General features: G+C 43.5%; 1 protein-coding gene across 5 annotated transcripts in view; it reads left to right on the top strand.

The window, feature by feature from the left end:
- TUBD1 (tubulin delta 1) overlaps window positions 1-15541 on the top strand; it is a 32774-nt gene that overhangs the window by 8666 nt on the left and 8567 nt on the right. For 3 of the 5 annotated variants that reach the window (XM_006265638.4, XM_019493355.2, XM_019493357.2), the window contains 2 exons: window positions 739-922; window positions 2996-3399. In XM_006265638.4, the coding sequence (XP_006265700.1) occupies window positions 739-922; window positions 2996-3098 (287 nt within the window). In that variant the 3' untranslated portion in view covers window positions 3099-3399. Of the gene's footprint in view, window positions 1-738; window positions 923-2995; window positions 3400-3430; window positions 4430-10359; window positions 10534-15541 lie in introns of those variants that run through there. The other 2 variants (XR_001373503.3, XR_002092091.2) reach the window with 2 other exon arrangements.

The raw sequence follows: 15541 nt of genomic DNA, 5'->3' as shown, positions 1-15541 counted from the left end.
CGGATCGTGTAATCGGTCTCTAGGGACTGCTGTGTTTGCATATCAAGATATTGCCATGCCAGCACCTATCAGTGCTTCTTAGAACACCAAATACTGTTTGTGAGACAAGATTCTTGGTCACTATTCTACTTGAAAGGAAGCAGAGCTGCTGTAGGAATGGGGGAATAGCACATTTTACCTATTACCATATGGTACAGGAGTAACTTTCGTATCCAAGCTGCACTAAACTGTCTGGGAAAATCTGTGGGAATAGCTGCAGTTTCACTGACCCATCATCACGTGGAAACCACTTTAGAAGCCTAAAGAATCTTCCAAGCCAAAATTGAGGCTTTCAGAGGACTGGTGGAATGGAAATCTATAGGTGTGTAACCTACCACAATTCTGCTTTCTCTCAAACTGGGGTCTTCCAAGCTCATCTACCCATGCTACACCACCAAGACTGTGCTTCTAAGCATCAGCCAGGACAGAGGGCTTGAGATCAAGTTGCAGCTTCCCCCTTATTTACGGTTGTTTGAGGTCAGACAAACAACTTGCTGGCCTTCCAGGCACAGCACCACTTCTAAAGATTCCTTTTGCAGGTTACTTTTCATTTAGATGAATTTAGTAGATTTAAAGAAGAGAATCAGTTTTCATGTACATTACTATGTGAAATATTTTGATGGGAATATTGTAGGTGAGCTTATTAACCCCCCCAACTTTTATCAGCATCAGTCAGAAAATGTCTTATTTCCACTACAGGAGGTTTCAGAGATGCTGCATTATATACCTCATGGCTAAACCCTCAGGATGCTTTTAATGTATGGAAAACACCAAGAGCTTTTAACAAGTATGAAAAGTCTGCTGCTTTGGTCAGCAATAGCCAGTTTCTGCTGAAGCCTCTAGACGATATTGTTGGGAAGGCTTGGAATATGTTTGCTTCCAAGTAAGTGAAAATAATGGTGTTTTATCATTTAGATTAAAAAAAAGTCCAGTGTTGTTATAGTAACAGTGCTAGCAAATTGTTTCACAGTTGTTTCAGAGTTAATTCTGATTTGGGTTAATAAAAGTCGCAGTTAACAACAGCATGCCAGCTCCATTACAGAAGGCATGCAAATATAGAAATAAATTGTCCAAATGTTACTGAGAGACTGATATAGAGGAGCATGTGTCTGAGGTACAAATTCAGGCCAGACTGTACGTTGCGGTTTACTTTTTTGCTGTAAAAGTATGAGCACTACGCAGAATTACATAAGTTCATGCATAGAGGAGCAAAGTCTCAGCTTCTGTAACCCTGAGCCAGCTATTTCAGACAGGACTTGCTAAGAAGCCAAGTCTCATAGTATTCTCCAAAGACAGTAAAGTGTTGTCCGTAGACCAGTGGCTGTTTGGTGACCTTGGTCAAATGGCTGGTGGCCTTGAACCATTTTCTGCAGTACAATTGCCTTTTCTTTTTTTAGCAGTCACAGTACAGAAATCTATGAATGAGCTTGCAGACTCTCTTCTGTAGTCTGGAGGAAACACCTCTTGGGTTGAAGCACAATGCTAGAGCAGCATGGGGGAGTTTGCACTGACTGTCTTATGTCTGTTTAATGCAGTGCTTCTCAACTGGGGTTCCATAAGCCCCTGTCAGGGGTGTTGCAGTGCAGGTGGTGCTGCTACAGGGGCAGCCAGGTAAAACCTCTCTGTACACATTCCTGCTGCATTAGGGCTGTGATCAGCCTAAAACAGGTAGAAGTCGGGGCCCAGCCTGGCCCCTTTCACACTTCTCCGAGAAACAGAGGTGGGGCAGTTCCACTCACATGCCCATCTTTGGGAGGAGAGTGGGGGCAGACTGGGAAGGGCTGCACAGCATGGGGCAGCTTCTGCCAGCTTTCGGCTCATTAGAGAGCCCTAATGCAGGAGGAGCATGCAGCAAGTGTGGGGCAATTTTATCTGGAGGCAGCAAAATCCCATTGTGAAGCACTGAGGTAATCTAAGGGAGCACCAACAGAGCTTCTCAACTGGGGGTACCGCCACATTCAAAAAAGTAGCGGAGGGATGCCCTGACTCTGGAGAGGTTGAGAACCACTGGCTTAATGGGTAAATCGCACCAGTTTCCAGTGCTGTCAAACTGGCACTTTTCCTAGTGCTAAAATACCCCAAAATGAGACTTGTGCATTCCAAAATGACCGTTCTAAAAATGAGAGGGGTAAAATAACACATCCTAAAAATAACACATAGAAAACTCTTTTACCAATTGCACAATTTCTAAATTGTACATAGACAGGCTGCACATTCCAGGAAATAGTAAGATTCCTGGCTTCGTTCAAAAAACATTTTTGGGGTTTCTATATTTATGAAAGCTCTGTCCTGTGAGCTTTACTCTTCTTTAAAACCAGACTTCAACTGGAGAAATAATTCCTTCTCTACTTTGGTCACCATGAAGCCAAAACTGTTGGATGTCAGAGGACAAACATCCAATAAATGTGGGAGTTATTCATGCCTGGAGTGCGTAGCTAAGAGCTCAAGGGAAGAGCTGCTTTTATTAGTGCTGTTCTTACATTTACCACCTGTTGTAAAAAAAACCAACTGATAAGCAGCAATTTCACTGGAAGCCTGTCCTGACAGAATACTTTACCCCTATGTAAACTGTAGTCTAAACTGCTGCTTCCAAGTACGATAATCACTCTTAGTGGCTCTGCAGCTGTTAAGGAAAAAAAAAGCAAGTCCCTAGTCTTCGCATTCCCTGAGAAGCTAGACAAAATAATACTTAGAATTGTATTGTGTCTTTTTAAAGCAGTGTGTTTGAGCTTATATATGTTATAAGAAGCCAGTAAAATTGCATTATCTTGTATGAATTACAGAATCAGTAATAACTGAGGTATGGTTTATCAGGGTGAAAACCGTCCATGGTGGTTGTCTGCTATTCAATTAAATACACACTTGTTTCTCAGTGTTGGATTTTTTGGGGACCAATAATTTGTCACATCTTGCCTGTTTGGTTTTCAGTTATTTAGCTAACCTCTTTTTCCACTAGGGCATATGTTCACCAGTACACTAAGTTTGGGATTGAAGAGGAGGACTTTCTGGACTGCTTCACAGCTCTGGAACAGGTTCTCTCTAGTTATGCCAGCCTTTGATTTTGAAATGCTTGCCAATGGGGCTTTATCAAAAAGTATCCACAAAGCAAGGCCTTCTGCATCAGCTTCCAAGACAGAAACTGTTCAGGTGACTGCAGTGCAAACACTGTTCTTGTTGGGTTTTGTGTGTTTGTTTTTGGGGGGGTAGGTTTTTTTTTTAAGTGATGAAAGTTATATCTAGACTGGCAGTATTATTACCTATAGTGAACAGGTCTATTTTATATACAGTAAGTTTGTGTAGTTAATAAAATAAAACTTACTGAAAAATAAACCCCTATTTACTTGAATAGGAAGCCACTTACCTTTACTTTCTCTTTGCATATTTCTTCAAGGTTCAGATATTTTTTTCAGGCTGAAGTCTCAGTGTCTAGGTGAGTGTTGACTGACATGCTCCAGTGGGCCAGAAGGATGCAGTGGATTACAGCTTTTTAATTTAGTATTTTAAATTTTAATTGCACATCCTAGTATTCAACCCTGGAAAAACTTTGATAACAATGACCAAATAACATTAATCCTTAAGTATCAATTACCCTGATATATATTTGGTAAGATTCACTGCCTTTTAGGGAATATAATTAACTGCCCACCCAGCTCCTGTGCTGCAAGATAGCTATAATTCTGTGGTGGCAAAAGTGTGGCACTCTAGCTGGGCAGCTTGGAAATCCTGCAGGATCTAAAACTTATTTTTTAAATGAAGGTTTCCTAATGATTGCTGTGAAATTGAAGTTCCATTCAGGATTCTGGTCTACCAGAAATTCCAATCAAGAGCTAGAAATGGTTTCTTTTTTAAAGTGAAAACTTACATTCTGGAGCACTGCTCTGCAGATTTCCAATGCGAGGCCCTGATTAAGTCAGGTAGCTTCAGAAATTCTTCAACCTGATTTCCCACAACCACAAGATGGTGCCATTGCTGTGCTATAGACTGCAACTGTTCTCACATGTAGTCAACTCATTCCGTGAAAAAGTTGCTGCCATATTCTGTGTATTACTGCATCCACACGCATGCCGGAAAGAGGAAAGATTAATGACCTCTCAAAGCTCTCACAGAGTCTCTGCTGCGCAAGATGGAAGAGGGAAACATTTTTGTATGATAAAATATAGCACTAGAAATAGGGGAAAAAGAAAGGGTGCTAATGATACTTTGACCCCTTCCTTCTAACTGAAATTATAATTTTTTGTTTTTGTTTATTCTAAAATTTACTTAACTGCGCCACATTCTGTCTTAGACATAACCCAACTCAGCATTGAATGTGTTGTGCCCTAAAATCAGCCTGAAGGATTTTTCCCTTGATTTGAGACATAACATTAAACTTTCCCTGTAGGGCCCAATTGCCAGGGCTTTCCAAACCTTTAACTAAAATGCAAGCAAGTACATACTATAGTGATTAAAAATGCTACATGGGGAAACAGGGAGGGAGTGGGAGGGGGGGGGACATACACTCACACACCCTTGTGGTATGACTAAAAAGGAGTCTGTGGAGTTTAAACATAGAAATCTTGACCAATTTTAGACCGGAAACATACCCTTGATTTCTCTCCACCCTCACTCTCCCAAGATATTTCTGGGGTTTCAGCCACTGACTGTGACTCCAAAGTTATTTTAGGACCCCAAAACCATCTTTCAAGGGAAGCCTTTACACCAAGTTAACTCTGTGGCAACCCTTCTTCTGCAGAAATGACCTTGTGACTCAGCCAGAGGACATGCGAAACTCTACAAGTTACTCTTATCTTTATAACTTTTTCTGGTTTCATTCACTGCTGCATGCTTTAGCTCAGGCAAGGGACAGAAGCACAGATCCCCTGGGAGCAGCTGTTCTCGTGGTAGTTCTGGCATGTCAGGAAGAAGGAAGTGGCAGAATTCTTGAGACTTCTAGACAAGGTTTAAGTAAGTGTAATATGAGATTAATCCAGTTCGAACTAAGTTCACTAGTGCTCAAGTCTATCAGTGCATCTACTTGTTGGAGCAATGTTAGTAGTTTCAAGACAAGCCACAGAGGTTTTGGCAAACTTGGAGGTAGCTTTCAGGTAGGTGATGTTGATCACAGGCACTTTTCTCTCCTAAGAAAGGAGAAGGCTCTGTTGGCTGTTAGCAGTATGCACACAGAACGAGAGATGAACCTAATCCTCACATACAAACAAAACCCATCCATATGAGCAGTATTCATGTTAAAGTTCTAGTGTTATAGCTTATGTCTTAAAATCTCAGGGGACTACAACTCGGTGACATCACTGTTATCACACAAAAATGCACTCCAAGTCCACTGTCCAAGTGATTTGTCAGCATTTTGTTAGTGTTTTCCTTCAGAAATCAAGCAAGCAATCCAGAGTAACTCAGCCTCTTAACACGTGCCTCTCTCTCAACTAGTCACTCTGGTACCTGATTTAGGGCCCAGTCAACTCCCTATAAAGTCAGTAAGAAAATAAAGTTTCAAATCAACAGCCAGGCATGTTCGTGGCACACATTTAGACTCATAATTTGTTTTGTAATGATGAGATTTTTTTTGTGAAGGGGAGTGGCATGTTAATAATGTTTTGGTGTATAAGGTAAAGTTAAGTGAGACAGTCATCCCTTTGCCCTTAGGAGATTGTAGTGTCCTAGCTGCTGGATTGCTCTCTTGAAATAAGAGGTTTGGTTTGGTGCTGTTTTTGGTCAGCCCCTTCCTGGAAGTTTCTAACGTCTGTATTTTTACTGGAGAAACTGGGACTTCTTTAGAAGGCAGGATTGCACAAGATGTTAAGATAAACAACACAATTCAAAAATTCACAAGGAACAAAGGGTCAGGAAAGGAGACAATATGAAAAAGGACTTTTCCCTCAAAAGGTGCACACAGCCACACATGGGAAATTCTTTACCTTAATGTTTTTAAAAGGTTACTGAGGAAATAGCAGAAAAAAGGTGATTCTGATAGTAGAAGTAAGAAAATAGAATCAGCATCTGAAGAGTGACAGAGGGCCAGGAACACACGATCAGACAACTCTAGCAGACAAGGCAAAACAAAAGAAGCCTTTATCAGATAAAAGTCTCTGGTTTTAAGGAAGCTTATTGTATGGCTGACAGCTCTAGCCCTTCTATGCATTCATAATTCTGAGCATGAGACAAGTAGTGTCAGTGCATGTTGTAACGGTGAGCTGTACTGATCTATTTATCCACTTCATATTGGTATACTTGCTACTTGAACTGTCAGTTGCTTTTGGTTGGGGAAATGGTGTGCGACTTGCCAGCAATTTAAAAGTTTAAAGATTTGAAATACCAGTGACAGAATTTAGGGTAAAATCAGGGAATGTAAAAGACACCCAAGATGCAATTCCAACAGTGGGAAAGTACAAGCAACTCCAGATACCAGAGGTAGAAAGTTGCATTGCAATTACAGACACTCAACAATGAATGAAAAACAAAGGACAGGTTTATAGCTGAAAGGCAGAGCTGAGCCTGCCTATTCATCTTTGTGTTGTGATGATGCCTGTGAAAACTTCCTCACAAACAGGATTCAGGGCAAAATATTGTTAAGTTCATCAGGGCACATGACTTTTTACACCAACTATATGGGGTTGCACCCTGTAATCAGAGTCAGTGATTCTTCACAGCACTAATTTCTTGTCAGCAGAAACAGCCCTGAGACTGGGGAAAAAAAACTGAGGTGAGAATAGAAGTATCATGTACCAGCAGTGAAAATGATTTTCATTGCTTTGTGCAATGAATGAGAATGGGCTAGAGATCCTGCTTCATCTCTGAGCTATTTCCTGTCTATCACAAACCCCTGACTTTGGAATTTGCTTTTCCATCTATTTTCCAAAATAGATCTATACTCCTCTGGCCCACTTTCTTTTCCCAGGGGGTTGGAGGGGTATAAGCAGAGTGAGAAGCTGGATGACTGTGGTAAAACTTGTTCTTGCTTGAAGTTATATTTAGCAAACTGAGTACCTTTCTGAGGGCAGTCCAACTTGGGGGTGGGGGGTGGGAAAGGAGTCAAAGAATTGAATAAAAATAGGTTACTCAGTTCAGAGGTCACCACAACCTGGTTGCATTGAAAGAAACCACTCAGTTTGCTAAATATAATGTCAAACAAGGAACAGAATATAAAGCCTGCTCTAATCTGATTCCCTGGTACCTTCCTAGATGGTTGCTGATACACAAGTAGCTGATAGGTAGGTGGCCTGTTTGATGGACAAAGGTAAATTTGGGATTTCCTCCCTTCTGCCCAATATGCATAAAAAATTAGCGTGTTAAACACAGACATGAATGTGACAAAACCTTGAGGTAGCTGTGGACAGTGAGAGACACACATATCAATCTCAATATATATCAATGTGCAAAAGAACTACATAATTAGTAAGTAGAGTAGAAGATGTATGCTATATGTGAATTAAGGGCTATTTTGCATATTGAAAGCAGAGGTTAAGATAGTGAAAGCAATTCAAGATTAAGGAGAGCAATTAGTGGTTACCAGAAAGATTTATCAATCACCAGGAAGAAGCAAGGGAGGTGCTAGTTAACTGACAGTGCAAAGGTCAGGGAAAGCACATGAAGGAAAGTACCTTCAGAAGCCACAGATTGTGTTTTGGAGAAGTCTGAGTTTTGGTTCAAAGGTCACCACAACCTGGTTGCATTGAAGGCCACAGTTTAGATAATCCTGGACAAGTATCTGCATCTCAAACCACCACAAACTGGTACTGTGTCAGGAGGATTGTAAGAAAGAAGCCAAGCAACGGACTATAAAGCCTGCTCTAATCTTATTCCTCCCTCCCAGAACCATTGGTCTGGGGCTTCGGATACTCCCCAAATCCATGGCAGGCATCCTACATGCAAACCCCAAGCCCAGAGGCCCTGGGATTCAAGCCCCAAGCTCAGAGGGCCCCTCACTTGTCCCTAGCTAAAAGGTCAAGGAGATCCGATTTGGGTTTTTTGGGGGAAAATTTTTCTATTCCTGGTCAAATTAGCCGAATCAGTTCTGAATCCTCTTGACTGTGCAAAATTCAATTGTTCAGCCTGGGGCTTCAGATAAACCCAGATCCATTGGCAGGCATCCTGGGAAGCTAATTACAAGACTCATAGGGTGTCTTGTCTGCAGTGCATTGGACAGGGTGCACCCTCCACTGCACAGTACCATTCAAATCCACCTTGATCTGGGAAACAGACCAGCCCAGCGACAAAACTACGCTTGATCTTAGCCCACAAGAGGCCGAGATCTTTCTGTTATATTAAAAGCTATTAAAGAAGCCGAGCTGATGCCTTTCCCTAACTGCTCTCAAAGGCGACTATCAGATGCAGCCTCAGCAGTACAATATTTAGTGCAAGACTCCTCTCCAGGTTTGGCTGCTTCTAGGAGTCCCACCCTATGCCTGCTCTGCACACACCCTTCCCTTCTGGTAGGCAGAGCCAACAGCTCTGAGTTCAAGCTATAGAGTGTCTCCTGATTTTTAGGTCAGACTGCACAATCACAATGGTCCCCTTCTGGCTTTAAAATGTATGAATCCTCTCTCTCTAGACAGCCATTTCCCTTATATCTGGGTGGGGTAATGAGTCAACCTGCCTTAGTGAGTCAGCAGAACTGCCTTAACCCTTTTCCAGAAGGATAAAAGTTGCAAACAGGGTGTGGAGCATCAGGCAAACACTGTCAGGAGTAAAGGATAAATGCTGAGAATCCTCAGGGGTCCAAAATAGCCAGGACAGAAGGAAACTGCCTGTTTCTATGAAACAAGACTTAACAGCAGCCCCAGGGGGGGACTACGAACATTTGTTCCATCACCCAGATCGTAGGTGCTCCACAGTTATTTGAGCTGGTGTCAAGGAAACGAAGTGGAAGAGGCAGCCTGGAGTTAACTGCAGAGCCCTTACAAAGCTGAGGCATTCCAAAAAGGGATCCCTTGCTCAGAGAGTAACTTGTGTAAAACAAAATCTCAGGCAACTACTTAAAAAATAGGACTCGGTGTTCCAGAGCGGTGCTTACTCAGACAACTAGTTCCATTTGGGCAAGTCAGTGAGGCCATTCATGTGAGTAAGGGTGGCAGGAATAGGCTCACTCATCTTTTCAAAGCAGAATTTGAAGAGAGGGGTTACATTTTACCACGACAGCTAAAAAAGGAAGTGATATACGTCTCCTTCAGTTCTGTGTTCTTTATGTACAAACTGAGCATATGGCAAAATTAACCAGAGGTCCAACAAACCTTTCATATTAATGCAACGTTCAGAAACACAAACTATAGCTTGAGGCTGAAAATAGCTACAGAACAGCATCACCACTCCCAGCACTGAGTGCCTCATTTGAGCTTCACTTAACCCAGAATTTTTGTTCCACATTTCCATACAACAAAAAACACGAACTACCCTCTTGGTATATTATATATGCGTTTAAGTGAGCATGTTCTATTCCATGGTCTCCTCTGAATACCTCTTTATACATATTTGGTTCCACATACAGTATAATGTTTATACATAGACTCACAAAAATACACTTCAGCTGCTTAAGAGTGGTGTAATTGTGGTCAGATGGTATGATATAATTTGAGCTTTTGCCCAGCAAGTTTCAATATGCAATAGATCATTTACTGGAGCGTGTAAGCAGAGCACTACCAAAGGAGCCAAATGGAAAGCAGCCCTTATCCCACACACTGGAGAAGGTGTAATAAAATACTAGCTCTTTGTATTTTTTTGTTTGGCAAAGGAGCTGTAGAATCATTATAACACTCAAAGTACCGTAAGATTTGGGCAGTAGTTAAGAGCTACTGCTCTCCAAACCGGTCAGTACAGTATTTGAGTTCAAGAACATACCACATTCACACGCCAGATCACTGCTGAGTGTCACATATACGCTGCCACTTGTAAGGCAAAGAACAGTGCGTTTTCCCCACTATCTTGACAACTCAAACCTGTAGTAGTGCCTTGGGGGAGTGATGTTATTACCCAATAGTTTGACATTGTGAGCTAAATCCTCCTTTCTTGACAAGTTTGGTGATAAAAAAAAAAGAAAAGGAATAAAATATGCAAAGGGAAATGCAAGTTCAACCCAACGTCCCTGTCCTAGGAGGAAATATCTAGTTCTTCTGTACTAGCTAACCATGAATTCATGTTTCCACAGTGTCTTGTCACACACACACACCCACAGCTATTTTTATCCACTGGATCCGGGAATTTCATTCTAAAACATTGTACAAGAAAAATAATGTTATTCCCCAACGTATAACTACAAGTAATACCTAATGCTGTATTTTAAAAGGGGCTGTTGACATGACTCACTTCCTGTCTGATCTTGCCTCAATACAGATGGGCCCCGTGTCCAAGCTGAGCAGTGGTGATGCAGAGGGGCCTGCACGAAGGCCAGTGTGCCCCATTGAAGTCAATAGGTTCCAAGAGGATCAGCACAGGCATAGACAGTTACAAGACTGGAGCCTCTTGACAGCAAAATCTAAGGCAGCCTGAGCATGCAGGAGATCAAAGGTAACGCTGGGGAGAGCGGTTTGGTACAGTGTCTGGGAGAAAGTTTGAATTGTGAGTTGCATGAAATCAGTGATCAAAAATGGGAGGCGGCAAGGCCCACAGTCCTGGAATCAGGAGGTCAGGGCTCTCATTCTGTGCATGCCATGGGAACTTGGACATCCCAATTTCACTGCTTCAGCAAGGAAGCTAGGGAGGGGATAGCACCAACTTCTGCAAAGATTTTGGGCACACACTGCATAGACACCTTTCAGGTACCCAGTGTCACTATTCAGACATGGGCTTCTGACAAAGGTTTAATAAGGTGGAAGTAAATCTGGGCTGTAAGAAACTCCTGCACTTGGGAAGAAGCCAGGTGCTTTTACCCTGAAGCCAAATCCTGAAATCCTCACTCAGACAAGGCAGCCAGTGAAGATCAGTGAGGGTTTTGTTTAATTAAGGATGGCAAGATTTGGCCAACTGAAGAATTCCAGTTTCTAACTAGCTCTTCCTGGAGTTGAGGCTTCTCCCATGCTCAAAACCCTTCTTCCAGAGCCAGAATCAAACCATGCCTCCAGAATACAGCACACAAGCCAGTCAGGACCCTGCACCTGGAACGCTGCAGCCATTTGCAAGCCACAGTCACCATCTTGTGACTCACAAACCCAGCAGCAGCACCGATCAACAGGCAACACAGTCCCTGCAGGCATTAATTCCACACACAGTACAGGCATATATAAATCACTTAGGGGAGGGACCAGTCCAAAGATCACCTCCTGCAGCACCGAACACTCATCCAGAGACAGTGCTACTCAGATAACGTTCTCCCATTTCTTTCTCATTGCTCATTACTCAGCACTTAGCAAGAGCAACTGGCTCCAGTTTTCTTAAGAATTCTTCTCTTCCTGTTGCTCACCCCCACCTGGAGTCTCCTTATGCAACGTTCTGTAACAATGACTAGTGGTAATGTTGAAGCAAAGGTTAGTGGTACTTGGGTGAAGGCTGAGTACCAGGAAATGAGACTCTGAAACTAAGAGTCTGTTTTTATGCAAATGTCCTGATTATTAAGGACCAAAGGAGGAAGGAAAATGCCAGGAATGAGTGACAAACATTGCAAGATTTTTGCATAAGATAGTAGCTGCTTCTTTAAGAGTTAGTACCCGTGTGGGGATAAGTTTCCCTTTATGCAAAACTGACAATTCTCTCAGGGCCTAGAGAGATCTTACATACCTGTGGTGGACAGGCTGATTTGCTAACGAACAGCTGCAGCAAACTGAAATAACCCAAAAAAACATTGAGGCAAACGCTCGTGTAAAAACCTCCGTGGGTTTCTACAGGCCAGTTGCCTTTCAGATAAAATTCTCTACTCACGAGATTTAGCGAATGGGAGCTTGTACATCAGAATTACAAGAGGGGGAAAAAGCACTCAAAAGGAAAATAAAGCCACAGTTAGTTCTTTCAAACAAGCTGTACAGCTTTTAACACCCACGTAATCCTTCAGATCCTTTCACATACATTTAAGCAAATTTGCTTGGCATTTGCACGCGAGTAATAGCCCCAAATACCTTGGAAGGGCTGGTCACTGTTGAGGGTGTGACACTCATTTCCAGAAGGGCCATACTGTATTGGGCCAGTCAGCTGCTACACAAACAACCAGATGAGAGGGAAGCAAGGCAGACCGAAAGCAAAGAGCATCCAGGGCTAGGCTGTGATGCACTCACAAGTTGCCAACACAAAGAAAATGAGCCTCCCACCTCCTGGGATTTGGGGCCCATTTGCCCTCAGCTCAGGTAGCAGCATAGGAGAACAAATTTTACAAGCCTGGCCATTCATGGAGCTCAAGGCATTTTCCAAAGAACGGGCTGACTGGGACAGAGTCCCTTACACTCCCAGGCCAGTCAGTGGAACCCCCAGCTCCAGAACGGCCGGCCTGGGCTCCACGCGCTAGACTGAACTGTGCAGGGGAGATGTTTGGAGGAACGCTTCACTGGAGGCATGTGTTTGGGTGATACTGCAAGCAAAGGGTGCATCAGCCACCTCCACAACAGCTGGACCATTGCTGACATCTTGCAGGATCTTGCTGGCAACAAGTAGAAATGCTAGAAATTAGGTGACTTATCAATACCCCTAACACAGGCTTCTTCTCCCTCTCTGCCTGCTTTCATCTTAATGGTGCCCCGTTTAGGTTTTATGTGCAGAAGAGGCTAATTCTACAGTACCCAAACTCACTGGATGGTTGCCCAGAGGCAGCTGATGTTAATTGTTCAAATTTGCAGCAGTTTAGCTTGCTGGAGCCATGGGTGAGGCTCTGTCAGTCGTTTAGGAAGGCACTTTTAGTGCCACATTCTAATAGTTATCCAACCCAGTTAGAGAGGTCAGGGCCTATAAAGAACAGCATGGGGCCTGGAGCAGCCCAGGCTAACACCTTTGGCAGAAGCACTTCACTGCAAACCAAAGGACTGCTCCATGGACAGCTTTCAGCTAAGAAAGCAGCAGACATCATTTCTGATCAGGGAGCTCTCACAGTTAGGACAAGCCCCAGATCATTAAAAAGGTGGTCACTGACAGCATGATACTGCCAGCAATGCAGCACCAGCTCTGAGGCTATCTAAAAACCCACCTAACCGGCCCACTGACACCAAAGCAGTGATGTGCTATGCTTGGTATTTCAAAGAACCACTAAGAGACCGTTCAGACTTCTCAGATGCCCCAGCCATAGCAGTGTCTGTAATAGCAGTTTGCCAAGGCAAAGGAGAGCAGGCAGGGGAGATGGCCTAACCTGGACTTGAAATGCGACTGCCTAGGTGAAATGCCTCAGCGTTGCTGGCCAGGAGAGCTGAACTCTCAGGTATGCTGCACACCTTGGCAGAGAGCACCTGAGGTCACGGTGTACGGGACAGGGTTGTGGTTAGAACAATTTTTCAAAATAGGGAACAATACTCGCATGACAAGACCTATTGCTTTCCTTTCAAATGGAAATGGCAGCTAACACCCTCATTAGCAACTGGTTGGGCAACCTCTCTTATATTTCTCAAAAAGTTGACGGAACAATTCAGCTAGAGTGTCACTCCACTGAAAGGAGGAAGCCACTGACTGCTGATTCATCCTCAGTGCCCCAGATACGCAGCATCTGAACAGCTTGTCTAACTAACAATGTTCAAAGAAACCTGACCTTTGCTTTAATGCTTACACGTAGTCAAGGTTCTTTCAGTCATTTTCTGAATGATAAAGATGCAGAATAAAAGACCAACACTACTTTAAGAACTGACTGCAATAAGGCTCAGCCCTTTAAGAATTTGAGTTTCAAAAACCAGGTACTTATGTTAATAAAAGATTCAGTTGTAGAGCAGTATATAAAGGTGTGTTCTGTAGCTGGCCAGCTCCTGACCAGACACTAAGCAAATGACAACTTGACAGCTAAAAACCTGCTTGGAACGCAGCACGGATTAGCCTCCGTGTTCCGACTGCATGCACCAATAAGCCTGTTCCCAACTGTTGGCTCCATCCCATCTGCTTTGGTACCTGAAATATGGTGCAGGCACCCATGCAAAGTGCAGCTGAGGAAGCAACGTGTGCGTGGCTGCCTCCTGAACTGACATTTTCAGAAGTCTAAACCGAGTTGAACGTGGGCACCCAATTCCTTCTGGCTCCTTTGCAGACTCTCTGCCGAAGCTGTAACATCCTCTTCCTCCGTGAGAAGTTGAGCAAAAGGCTTTAATAAACCTTTTCTAAACAGGCACTGTGACAAGCAAGCGGCAGGTGTAGCGCGTAAAAGGGCAAGGAAGAGGCTGCTGACCATTGGGATGCTCCGACTCCTCAATGAGAAAAGTGCGAGGCAGTGGGCTCACAGGCATTTGGCAGTGCCTCATTTAAGATGAGCCTGCAAAAGCATATGCAAATAATTGCATGCTATTTGTTCTGGGTGTGCCATTAGCCTCTCCCCTACAGAAAGTGCTTCTCCCACGCCACTAATCGCTGAAGAGATGACAGGAACCCTTTGCCAAAGTCCCAGTAATTCAAACCCATATCTCAGCCAGTCTGTTTTCAATGAGGAGTTGGAGCTTAAGGAGAAAACAATGGCTTGGGGAAGTGAGAGAAAGGGGCGGGGGGAGAAAAGAAGGGAGAGAGAAAAACTAAATATTAGAAGTTACAGAACAGTATTTGTAATTGCACAGAAGTCTTCCCAATTCTCTCCTATGCAAAGGAATTTAACCTTCTATCGTTTACTGCTTTGAAGAGGTACTTTTAATTAGGTGCTTCCAGGGAAACCTCCAACAAATATGCCAGCCACCATCATCTCTGCATCAAACACGTCCAATTGTGCCTGCCCAACTGCTACGTGTGCGCGCACCCAGAGGGAGCCTGGTTTGTGACCAGATGTAAAAAGAGGTTGGCTCAATATGTACAGTCCACTATGATGAGTGTGACACGACCATATTTAAAAATACGGGGACACTGTTTAAGAGTCTCCATTAATAGAAGCTGGGCACCTGCATGAAATGTGGTGGAGCCATTTTAATCAATCCTGCAAGGAGCAAGGTGTGACACATCAAGCCAGTTCAGAGCCACCAGGAAAAGGTTTCCACAGCTATATTTACTTGGCTGAGGAGGGTACACTGGGCACATTTTTCCATTGCTGTTTTTTTTTTTTTCTGGGCTTCTCTATGCTTGTCCCTTGGCCTGTTTGGAGGGGGGGGGGCCAAAAGCACAAAAGGGGGTCTCCGAGCCCCTGCACTGGTAAGGATGAAGTTGACAATATGGCAGGTTCTTGCTTCATTACCTCGTATTGATTGTGGATGTGTGAAATTACTGAATCAGGCAGGCTGCGCCCCGGGACAGGACACTGGTAATTCTCTACAACTCTGCCGTTTTCCCTTTCAAGACACCTCTAAACCAAAATAGTTGCGGCCATTGCTAGGGCTGCTGGTTGCTTAACTCTTGCGTGACCTTCAAGATTCAAGGAAAGTCTGAATACAAAGCAGGGGAAAATAAAGGAAACGTCATCAATTTGTTAGAAGCAGTAACCAAACAG

The sequence above is a fragment of the Alligator mississippiensis genome, chromosome 14 (genome assembly GCF_030867095.1).
Source record: "Alligator mississippiensis isolate rAllMis1 chromosome 14, rAllMis1, whole genome shotgun sequence".
Lineage (NCBI taxonomy): Eukaryota > Metazoa > Chordata > Crocodylia > Alligatoridae > Alligator > Alligator mississippiensis.
The sequence above is the reverse complement of the archived record's forward strand: the minus strand, read 5'-3'. Positions and strand labels throughout refer to the sequence as shown.